Below are 12,276 nucleotides of genomic sequence, written 5' to 3' on the forward strand. Positions count from 1 at the left end.
CCTGCTGTGTCATGCGCACCAGATAGTGGTCCAGGAGACTCTTCACTGGTTTGCTGTGATCTGCTTGAAGGGAGAAAGCCAGTTGGAAAAAGCAGTTTGTGTGTGTGTCTGTGTGTGCCCTGAGAGCTGCAGGAAGAAAGCAAGGTGCTGGAGCTGAAGTCAACCAAGCATATATATCTCTGCCATTCTACAGAAAATATATATATCCTTTAACCTGATGTGATTCTGTTTAAAGGTGTTAAGTCTCTTGGAAGTTTGAAGGAACATTTTAAGGAATTATTTACTGTTGCAATATTGTCTGAGTTATCTTTGAAGTAAGGAGTGTTAAGAGATCCAATGTTTATTTAAGATGTTAAGTTGAGTTCATGGAATAAACAGTGTTTTGTGATTAAAAACCCACGTGTCCATAATTGTAATCCCACACCTCGGAAAAAAGCAGTGTGCTAGGAAAAGCAATAAATCCATTAAAAGGAGAGGTTGGTTGAACTCCATGATACATTTTGGGGTTCTGGAAACGCCTCCCCATAACAGCAGCCAGACGGTGGCGAGGCGTGAAGGTGAGGGGGTTGAGGGGGGTGGTGAGGGGGTTGGGGGGCACACATGTCATGAGGCAGGGGGGTCTCACTTCCTCGCCCACCGCCGACCTCTGCCTCGGCGACCTCCCTTTCTTCCGGGCCGCCGACCACGCCAGTGCCCTCTGCTCGGGCATGGTGAGGGGATGCAGGATTGGTGCTCCCCCTCCGGTCTTCTCTCACTCCCGGCGGTTGTGCGCGGCCTTGTCCTGTGGGGATAAAACACAAACAATAACACTGCTAGGCAATCCGGCGCATGCAGCTCAGGGGTTGGGTAGCTGATGGCATCAGTGGCCAGGGCATCCGGCCATTGCGGCTGGCATGGCTGCTGGCATGTGGGGCACGGTGGGGGCCCGGCTGTCCCCCCGGCGAGGGTCACATGTGTGTTGGGCATAGGGGGGTTGGTGCCATGGGCACAGCGCTGCTACTCCTCCTGGCTGCCCTGAGGAGGTTATGCAGTGTCTTCCTGCACTGAATGGCAGTCTGGGCGGTTTCGCCAATGGCGTTGACTGCTTCTGCCACCTGCACCCAGGCACGGTGGATGGCGGTGCCTGACGACCTTCCTCCTGGGCTGGGGTACAGGGTCATCCTTCTCTCCTCCACGGCGTCCAGGAAGGTCTCCAGCTCTGCGTCCCGGAACCGTGGCGCTCTCTCCTTCCAGCCATGTTGGCTGCGACGGTGCAGGTGAGGGTGGGGGGGTTAATCGCTTATGCGCAGCCGTGCGGCAATCACGGAACCAGCGAATCCAGCGTCGATTCACGAGAAAACCGTGGCGTTTCACGTGATGCCCATGCTAGCCCCTTTGGAGTGGCTGAATAGTTGCACCTGTCGTGTTGTTTTTGCCGTCGTAAAAGTCCACACTTTTCACGCCAGCATCAGCACTTAGTCTCAGAAACAGCGAATCCAGCCCCAAAGATTTGACTTCCCCAACCTTAAATATCATAGAATTTACAGTGCAGAAGGAGGCCATTCGGCCCATCGAGACTGCACCGGCTCTTGGAAAGAGCACCCTATCCAAGGTCAACACCTCCACCCTATCCCCATAACCCAGTAACCCCACCCAACACTAAGGGCAATTTTGGACACTATGGGCAATTTATCATGGCCAATCCACCTAACCCGCACATCTTTGGACTGTGGGAGGAAACCGGAGCACCCGGAGGAAACCCACGCACACACGGGGAGGATGTGCAGACTCCGCACAGACAGTGACCCAAGCCGGAATCGAACCTGGGACCCTGGAGCTGTGAAGCAATTATGCTATCCACAATTGCTTCCATTGAATATATTCAATGATGGCGTGTCCACAACCTTCTGAGATTGAGAATTCCAAGCATTCATAACCCCTTCAGAGGAGCATTTTCCCCTCATCTCAGTCCTGAAAGATTAGGGCTTTATCCTGGAACCCTGCTCCTGTGTTTTAGATTCTCGAACCAGTGGAAACAATCTCTCAGGGTGTAATTTTGCCCTCCATGGACTAAGTTCTCCAGCCCCCTTGAAACCTCGGGTGGGAATCCTGAGGATACAACACAAAAAAACCTGTCACCGTGCTCACCCACACCCTCCTCCACCAAGCAGAGACACACACCTTGATGTGGAGCAGGTTCAGGTCACAACCTGGTGAGCATATCACTGATTCTGCTTCTTAGCAGCGGAGGCACAATATCCAAGGCCACAGGGACTCAGAGGACTGCTGGAGACCAGCATTCTGCTGAGCCACACAACGAGCCTCCCAACTTGGTCTTAAGACGGGTGTTGGAGCGAAAGAACCATAGAACCCATAGAGTTCCTACAATGCAGAAGGAGGCCATTTGGCCCATTTCCTCCGGTCCCTCCGAAAAAGCACCCAACCCAGCTTCCCCTATGCCATAACTCCATAACTCCACCTAACCTGCATGTCTTTGGACACAAAGGGACAATTTAGACTGGTCATTCCACTTAACCGGCACATCTTTGGACTGGGGGATGAAAGCGTAGTACCCGGAGGAAACCCATGCAGACATGGGAAGAATGTGCAAACTCCAGAGACAGTCACCCAAGGTCAGAATCGAACCTGGGTCCCTGGCATTGTGAGGGAGCAGTGCTACCCACTGAATATCAGGCAGGGTTGTGAGATGCATACCACAGATTGCAATGTAAAATTGAGGAGTTCTGTTGCATTCAGTCTGATGTTATAGCTCCAGCTTCTGAGAACGTGGGGTTCAACACTGGCAGGATGGCAGTCACCATGGTGCCTTCGACCCCACATTGCGCCAGGAGTTGTATTCCTTTACTGTAGGTATTGGTAATATTTATCAGTAGCTATGTGAGACGATAGCCAATCTCACTCCTGGTGCCCCTGCTCATCAGGAAGTCAGGCAGGGGCCCTCAGGCACCCATAGGGACCAGTAACTGCTCACACCAGGACCATCAACCCATGTGACACATGGAGTGCCCAGCGATCTCAATCCCTTCGGCCTGTGACTCCATAACCCCAACCCTTCAAACCAAGAAAGGTGCACCTTCCCCAAAACTGGCCAGGACCCTTCAAGACTTGGCCTTCCAGCAGATTCCCACCAGGCATCACCCACACCTGGGCACAGCAGGTTTCCTCCCCTTCACCGTGGATGTTGGGAAAGCACCAAGGCCTAGCGCCAGGGTTAGGATGATCAAGAAATAATCGGCTGCGTGTTCACCATAGAGAACCCATGACCAGTAACACAGAGTTTCTTAGGCGGACGATCATACTTGTTAGTGAGTGATCGCCGAAGAAGATGCTTTCCGCCTATCTAAATATAATTGCATCCATTCCACATCTTGTCTACAAAGAACAAAGAAATGTACAGCACAGGAACAGGCCCTTCGGCCCTCCAAGCCCGTGCCGACTATGCTGCCTGACTAAACTACAATCTTCTACACTTCCTGGGTCTGTTTCCCTCTATTCCCATCCTATTCATGTATTTGTCAAGATGCCCCTTAAATGTCACTATCGTCCCTGCTTCCACCACCTCCTCCGGTAGCGAGTTCCAGGCACCCACTACCCTCTGCGTAAAAAACTTGCCTCTAGTGCATGTCTCCTCCCTATTGATTGTTGGTAACAGAAAAATGCTTTCTTCATAAGATATTGTGGCTTTAATGTTTCCGTTCAGCACCCCACAATGATATTGGGTTTGATATATTCTTTATTGAAGAATCTCCATTTTGTTTCTGTCAACAGTGGACCTTGAAGGAAGACCACCAAAAACACCAAAACGTAAGTGTTTGTAATTAGTGTCGGAGGATCATGTTGTTTGGTGGATTTAGGGTTGGTGGGTGGGGGAAGGAGGAGGTTGCAAAGCTGCTGTATTGGGGGAGCAAATAGATGTAGATGTAATTTTGTATTAAGCCTGTACTCAACTGATGGGCCGAATGGCTTCCTTCTGTGCTGTAACTATTCTACGATTCTATTATGTGGAGATGCCAGCATTGGATTGGGATGGGCACAGTAAGAAGTCTTACAACAGCAGGTTAAAGTCCAACAGGTTTGTTTGCTTTCGGAGCACAGCTCCTTCATCAGGCGAGTGAAGAGGTGGGCTCCACAAACACATATATAGACAAAGCCAATGATGCAAGATGATACTTTGAACGTGAGTCTTTACAGGTAATTAAGTCTTTACAGGTCCAGACGGTGTGGCTGGAGATAGGGGTAATCCCAGGTTAAAGAGGTGTGAATTGTCTCAAGCCAGGACAGTTGGTAAGATTTCGCAAGCCCAGGCCAGATGGTAGGGGATAAATGTAATGCAACATGAATCCAAGGTCCCTGTTGAGGCCGTACTCATGTGTGCGGAACTTGGCGATAAGTTTCTGCTCTGTGATTCTGCGTTGTCGCGCGCCCTGAAGGTTGCCTTGGAGAACGCTTACACAAGGATCAGAGGCTGAATGCCCTTGACTGCTGAAGTGTTCCCCTTCAGGAAGCTGGCGCTCTTACTTAGCCTGATGTTGTAAGACCTCTTGCTATGATTCTATGTAAGAAGTCTTACAACACCAGGTTATGCTCACATACCTCTTCATTCACCTGAGGAAGGAGCAGTGCTCCGAAAGCTAGTGATTTGAAACAAACCTGTTGGACTTTAACCTGGTGTTGTAAGACTTCTTACTGTGCTCACCCCAGTCCAATGCCGGCATCTCCACACTATGATTCTATGAAGAGAGATTACCTAATTTTAATACAGTTAGATCCTACAGCATGCTTATATTTCTTTAGCATTGTCACAGCAAAATTAAATGTTTTCAATGAGCGTATCTGATGCTGCTTGAATGTTTACCTTTTATACTTTCTCCAGGTATGGATTGGGACTATTTACTCAAGGAAGGTAAGCTCTTGAACAGATAACTCTATAGCCAACGAGCTAGATGGGCCAGGGTTTTATGCTGATGAGAAACCTTTGGGCATTCAAAGTTGTGCCCCCTGACCTTGGCTGGTTTTGTCAGGGTGAAAACTATTTGCATTGTGGGGTTTCAGCCTCAGCTTGGGGTCCCTCTGGGCAGCTGCCAGAAAATCAGGCTTCAGATGCCTGTTGCAGGCAGATTAACACAGCTCCTGCCTTTGCATCAGCCATAATTTTAGTAAAAAGGTTCAGGTTGGTGCCAAATTCTGCCAGACAAACTGGATTTGGGTACCCACTGACATCCTGACTCAGGCCAGGGGTCATAAGAGGCTGATTGAAGCCAGGGAGCACGGCACTTCTGAACTTTGTGAAACGGAGGGATAGGAGGTAGAAACCTTCAACCCTTGGGTCCCAGAATTTAAAAGTTTAAAATTACCTCACGCAATCCATGTTTTTATGGCAGTAGGTTTGTGGTAAACCACCGTGTTCCTATATTAAGGGTTGTACGGTAGAACCTGCACTACAGGTTCACCTGGGCCCCTGCATGCTAGCTCCGCCCAGGAGCCGGGTTATAAATATGCGTGACCTTCAGCTCGCAGCCATTTCGTCAGCTGCTGTAGGAGGCCACACATCTGATACTGGTAAAGCCTCAGTTTGAATTCAACTTCGTCTCCAGCCAAATTGATCGTGCCTCAAGGTTGTGTCACAGACATGAGGGAGGGTCAATTTAAACAGCCCTGACATCCTCGCTGGCCGTATGCAAACAGAAAGGTGTATTTAAAAAAAAAAATTGATTCCCTCTTTTCCCCAACCCTAAAATTTGGTAATGTTTCAATTCACAGCAAATTCAAGGTAAGATGGACTAAAAAAGGGTTATTTTTACACTCAAACCCACGAGAGCGGTTTGCAATGTTCACCCCTTTTTACACTCACGGAATAAATGGGGGATAAGGACAAAGGACAGGCTAGGGACACAATAAAAATATATGTATCACTTTTACGTGTGCCCAGACTCCAGAATCATGAATCAACCCGGGATGTTCCTTCTGAGGAGAGGTTGGCATATTTTACAAACCCACTGCCTTCCCAGAGTGAGACTGACCTGACAGGCGAAGGTACAGAGAATGAGTCATTTTTGAGACACGTGTCATGAGGTTTTGAGGTTCCCGCAGTCGGAAGGTTTGATAGAAACATAGAAACACAGAATTTGCAGTGCACAAGGAGGCCATTCGACCCATCGAGTCTGCACCGGCCCTTGTAAAGGGCACCCCACTTAAGCCCATGCCTGCACCCTATCCCTGTAACCCAGTAACCCCACCTAACCTTATGAACACTAAAGGGCAATTTAGCACGGTCAATCCACCTAACCTGCACATCTTTGGAGGAAACCAGAGCACCCGGAGGAAACCCACGCAGACACAGAGATAAAGTGCAAACTCCACACAGTCACCCGAGGCCGGAATTGAACCGCGGATCCTGGGGCTGTGAGGCAGCAGTGCTAACCACTGTGCCACCCTGCTGCCCTGATGAGGGTTTGAGTTCTTTCCTCCGGGTGCTTCGGTTTTCTCCCACAGTCAAAAAATGTGCAGGTTAGGTGGATTGGCCATGCTAAATTGCCCTTAGTGTCCAAAAAGTTAGGAGGGGTTATTGGGTTACGGGGATAGGGTAGAAGTGAGGGCGTAAGTGAGTCGGTGCAGACTCGATAGGCCGAATGGCCTCCTTCTGCACTCTATGTTCTATGGTGGGGAGAATTGCTTTGTCCTGTCTGAATAAGCCTAAGTGTGGGTCATGGTCAGTAACTCTTTAAGTGACATCCATAGATGAAACTTTTTCACCTCCTAAATAATGGCCAAACCCTGCTTTTCTATTTGAGAATAGGCTCTCTCAGCATCTGTCAGTGTTCTCGAAGCAAAAGCAGGTCACGCTACACTATGTTCCATTTTATGGGACAATACTGCTCCGATTCCGTAGGTGATGAATCATAGAACATAGAACAGTACAGCACAGAACAGGCCCTTCGGCCCTCGATGTAGTGCCGAGTTTTGTCCGAAACCAAGGTCACAGATAAGAACTGTTGGCTGGAGCTGAATTGCATGTTGGGCAGCTTGATAGCAAAGTCCCAGGATTGGCCACCCCGCTCCGCACTGCAAATCAACAACAGAAACCTCTATTTATTCCCTTACAATTGAATCCCCTATAACTATTGCATTCCCACACTTTTTACTCCTTCCCTGTACTGCAGATCCAACTGTGATGCAACGAGTTTGGTTGTTGATGCTTTCCCCCCCCCCCCGAGAGATTATTCCCATAAAATACCTCAAGCAGTATATCTGTGTTGCAGAGGAATAACCACACGAGATGACTGCATTGCCTGCCTAGTTCATATTGGCAATGTGAGCACCTTCCTTATTACCTATTGTACCTGAATTCTAATTTTCTGCGATTCATGCAGATCCCTCTGCACTAAAGTACTCTGAAGTTTCTTTCCATCTCGATAAGTTGCCAATCCATTTTTCTGACCAAAATGGAAACCTCACACTTATCCAAGTTAAACGTCATCTGCCAGACTTTAACCCACTTACCTAATCTATCCATATCCATTTGGAAATTTATTATTTCCTCATTGCAAGTTACAATCCTACCTATTTAAGTATCATCTGTAAATTTATCTATAATGTACTTCTATCCCGACATCCAAGTCATTAATATATATTGTATATAGTTGGGGCCCATGGACCAAACCCTGTGCCACCCCACAAGGTACATCTTGCCAACCAGATAAAGACTCATTTATCCTTCTGTGGGTTAGCCAGTCTTCTATTCAAGCAAATAAATTACCCCTAACTCCATGTGATCTAACCTTGTGTATTAATTTATCAATTGCCTTCTGGAAGTCTAGATATACTACATCTACAGAATCCCCATTATCCACTTGGCTTGTTTCATCTTTGAAGAACTCTAGCAAATGAGTCAAATTAGTCAAACACGATTTACCCTTCATGATGGATAGCATTTTGACTTTCGAAATATCCTGTTATTATTTCCTTAATAATGGATTCTAACAATTTCCCAACAATGGATGTTAAACTAACTGGTTGATAGTTTCTTCCTTTCTGCCTCCCTTCCTTTTTGAATAGCATTTTTCCAATCTACTGGAACTTTTCTCATCCAGGGAATTTTGGAATATAACCAATGGATCCATTATCTCCACTGCCACTTCCTTCAATACCCAAGGATGTAGGTCATCAGGCCCTGAGGACTTGTCTGCCTTCAACCCCAATAGTTTGTTTCATACTTTTTCCCTATTGATGATGATTGTTCTAAGCTCCTCCCTTTCTATTACCTCTGCATTACCTGTTACTTTTGGGATGGTACAAGTGTCCTCCACCATGAAAACTGAGGCAAAATCTTAATTTAGCATCTCTGCCATTCCTGTGTTCCTCACTATTGACACCCCAGCCTCCAAAGGACCAACATGCACTTTTGCTACTCTCTTCCCTTTTATATACTCACAGAAGGGCTTGCTATCCTGTTTTATACTTTGTGCTAGCTTTCTTTCAGAAGTTACCTTTCTCTTTTCTCATCCAGGGAATTTTGGAATATAACCAATGGATCCATTATCTCCACTGCCACTTCCTTCAATACCCAAGGATGTAGGTCATCAGGCCCTGAGGACTTGTCTGCCTTCAACCCCAATAGTTTGTTTCATACTTTTTCCCTATTGATGCTGATTGTTCTAAGCTCCTCCCTTTCTATTACCTCTGCATTACCTGTTACTTTTGGGATGGTACAAGTGTCCTCCACCGTGAAAACTGAGGCAAAATCTTAATTTAGCATCTCTGCCATTCCTGTGTTCCTCACTATTGACACCCCAGCCTCCAAAGGACCAACATGCACTTTTGCTACTCTCTTCCCTTTTATATACTCACAGAAGGGCTTGCTATCCTTTTTTATACTTTGTGCTAGCTTTCTTTCAGAAGTTATCTTTCTCTTTTTATTGCTTTTTTAATAACCTTTTGTTGATCTTTATAAGTTTCCCAATCGTCTAACCTGTCACTGGCCTTTGCAATATTATATGCCTTAGTTTTTAAAAAATATTGGGCGTCATTCTCCGACCCCCCAGCGGGTCGGAGAATGGCCGTTGGCCACCGTGAATCCCGCCCCCGCCGGTTGCCGAAGTCTCCGGTACCGGATATTCGGCGGGGGCGGGAATCAGGCCGCGCCGGTTGGCGGGCCCCCCCCCCCGCTGAATTCTCCGGCCCGGATGGGCCAAAGTCCCGCCGATAAATTGCCTGTCCCGCCGGCGTAAATTAAAGTACCTATTTACCGGCGGGACAAGGCGGCGTGGGCGGGCTCCGGGGTCCTGGGGGGGGCGCGGGGCGATCTGACCCCGGGGGGGGTGCCCCCACGGTGGCCTGGCCCGCGATCGGGGCCCACCGATCCGCGGGCGGGCCTGTGCCGCGGGGGCACTATTTCCCTTCCGCCTCCGCCACGGTCTCCACCGTGGCGGAGGCGGAAGAGACTCTCCCCACTGCGCATGCGCGGGAAACTGTCAGCGGCCGCTGATGCTCCCGCGCATGCGCCGCCCCGACATGTCATTTCCGTGCCAGCTGGCGGGGCAACAAAGGCCGTTTCCGCCAGCTTGCGGGGGGAAATCCCTCCGGCGCCGGCCTAGCCCCTCAATGTTGGGGCTCGGCCCCCAAAGATGCGGAGCATTCCGCACCTTTGGGGTGGCGCGATGCCCGTCTGATTGGCACCGTTTTGGGCGCCAGTCGGCGGATATCGCGCCGTTTGGGGAGAATTTTGCCCATTATCTTTAACTTCTTTGTTTAGCCTTGGATGTTTTCCCTCCATGGTATACAACATTACAATCTTGGATGGATTGGATTGGATTGGATTTGTTTATTGACACGTGTACCGAGGTACAGTGAAAAGAATCTTTCTTCCTCTCTGGAATATATTTTAGTTGGGAGGAATTGAATATCCTCCTACACAACTGCCACTGCTCATTCACTTCCTGCCCAGTCCATCAGGGCCAATATTGTCCTCATGCCAGTGTAATTACCTTTGTTTAACTCCAGAACACGAGTATGGGGCTCCAGTTTCACGCCCTCCAACTGCATTTGAAATTCTAGCATGTTATGATCAATTTTCCCCAGAGGATCCTTAACTATGAGATCATTCATTAATCCCTCCTCATTACACTGTACCAATTCCAGAATAACCTTCTCCCTTGTTGGTTCCACAACATATTGCTCCAAGAAACAATCTCTAATACATTTAATGAAATCTCCCTCGAGGATACCCTTGAGAATTTAATTAATTCACTCTATATGTATATTAAAATCACCCATGATTATTGTCGTACCTTTCTTACAAGCCTCCAGTCCTTCCTGGTTTACAATGTGCCTCACTGTGAAACTACTATTTGGGGACCAGTAGATTACTCCCACCAGGGACTTAATTCCTTTGTTATTTCTTATTTCTACCCAGACTGATTCTACATCTTGATCTCCAGTGCTGATATCATTTCTCACTGCAGCACTGATCCCTTCCTTTACTAACAAAGCTACACCAGATTCACCAGCTTAATTCAGGTGAAGACCATCACATGAGAACAACTCCCTCCTTCTTCAGTCCTGCCAAACAATGTTCCATGAATTCGACTCATTTCTCCCACACCAACCTTTGAGCCACACATTTAATCTTATTGACCCTGTGCCAATTAGCCCGTGGCTCAGGTAATAATCCGGTGATTATTACCTTTTTGGTTCTGCTTTTTAATTTAGCCCCTAGCTGCTCATATTCAGGGTCTGGTTTAGCATAGTGGGCTAAACAGCTGACTTGTCATGCAGAACCACGCCAGCAGTGCGAGTTCAATTCCTGTACCAGCCTCCCTGAACAGGCGCCAGAATGTGGCGACTAGGGGCTTTTCACAGTAACTTTGTTGAAGCCAACTTGTGACAGTAAGTGATTATTATTATTATATTATTATTCCCCGGCAGACCCTCTTTCCTTGTTCTACTTATGTCGTTGGCACCTAGGTAAACCTCGACAACTGGATCTTTCCCCTCCCACACCACGTTCCTCTGCTGCCCAGTTTAGGTATCCCGAATCCTGGTGGTTCTGTCTAAATGGTGCGAGATTGCAGAGATCTGAGATGCAGGGGGATCTGGATGTCTTAGTCCATGAATCATGAAAAGGTAGTGTACAGGTACAGCAAGTAATCAGAAAAGCTCGTAGAATGTGGTCGTTTATTGTGGGAGAAAGTCGTTACAAACAGTCGGCAGGTTATGCTTCAGTTGCACAGGGCACTAGTGAGACCACGGCCAGAATTATCCAGCTGTTTGCTGGTGGCGAGATTCTCTGGCAGCACACACCCGTCCCTGGGTTTCCCGGTGGCGTGGGGTGGTTTCAATGGAAAATCCCATTGTCAGCGGCGGGAACACAAAATCACTGCCACCAGTGAATGGTACGATGCCTCCTGCTGCCAAGAAACACGTGGCTGGGAGGCCAGAGAATCCCATCCCACATTTAGAGCACTGTGCAGTATTGGTCACCTGATTTAAGAAAGCCGTTTTGAGACGGTTTACCAGACTAACACCTGGAATGGCTGGGTCATCTTATGAGGAAAGGTTGGACAACTTAAGCTCGTATCTCCTGGAGTTCAGATGACTAAGGAGACTTGATTGAAACATATAGGATGCTGAGGGGTATTGACAGGATGGATGTGGAGAGGATGTTTTCTTTTGTAGGAGAATCTAGATGTAGGAGTGTTCACTCTTTTAAAAAAGGGGTTGCCCATTTAAAATGGAGATGAGGCGATATTTTATTCTCAGAGTATCGTGAGTTCTGGAACTCCCTTCCTGAAAAGATGGCGGACGCAGAGTTTTGGAATGTTTTGAAGGCAAAAGTGGATACATTCTTGGTAATTAAGGGGTTGGTGGGTTAGCAGAAATAAGTGAAATGCCGATTTGCGGTTCAGCCGTCATTTTATTAAATGGAGGAGAGGCTCGAGGGGCTGAATGGCCTATTACTGTTCCTTGTATCTGTAAACATGTATTTCCATTATACCGACCCTTTTGGCAGAACACCTCTCTATTCAATAATTTTGTGTCTAGGCTTGGTAGCTGCTTGCATACCTTGCACTTAAGAGATAGGGTTTGATGTACAGCGAAGGACATAGTGACTGCTTTCCGTTTCTTCTCTGCAGATGAAGAGGACGACATGGAAACATCTCCTGGCCAACGTCGGATTGGTAAGTCAAGGAACAATGTCAGTCTCAAAGCTGCTTTGTTTGTTGTTCTTAACTTCTTAAATTTTCCTTGAGCCTCGAGCTGTCACTGGAGTATGAAAAT

The 12,276-nt window shown here is 47.7% G+C and overlaps 1 protein-coding gene across 3 annotated transcripts in view; it reads left to right on the forward strand.

The window, feature by feature from the left end:
- The window catches only part of LOC140424704 (uncharacterized), a 337,233-nt gene that overhangs the window by 77,700 nt on the left and 247,257 nt on the right, over window positions 1-12,276 (forward strand). For all 3 annotated transcript variants that reach the window (XM_072508002.1, XM_072508001.1, XM_072508000.1), the window contains 3 exons: window positions 3,769-3,804; window positions 4,874-4,903; window positions 12,132-12,176. In XM_072508002.1, coding sequence (XP_072364103.1) covers window positions 4,876-4,903; window positions 12,132-12,176 — 73 coding nt within the window. In that variant the 5' untranslated portion in view covers window positions 3,769-3,804; window positions 4,874-4,875. The remainder of the gene's footprint in view (window positions 1-3,768; window positions 3,805-4,873; window positions 4,904-12,131; window positions 12,177-12,276) is intronic.

The sequence above is a fragment of the Scyliorhinus torazame genome, chromosome 6 (genome assembly GCF_047496885.1).
Source record: "Scyliorhinus torazame isolate Kashiwa2021f chromosome 6, sScyTor2.1, whole genome shotgun sequence".
NCBI classification, from domain to species: Eukaryota; Metazoa; Chordata; class Chondrichthyes; order Carcharhiniformes; family Scyliorhinidae; genus Scyliorhinus; species Scyliorhinus torazame.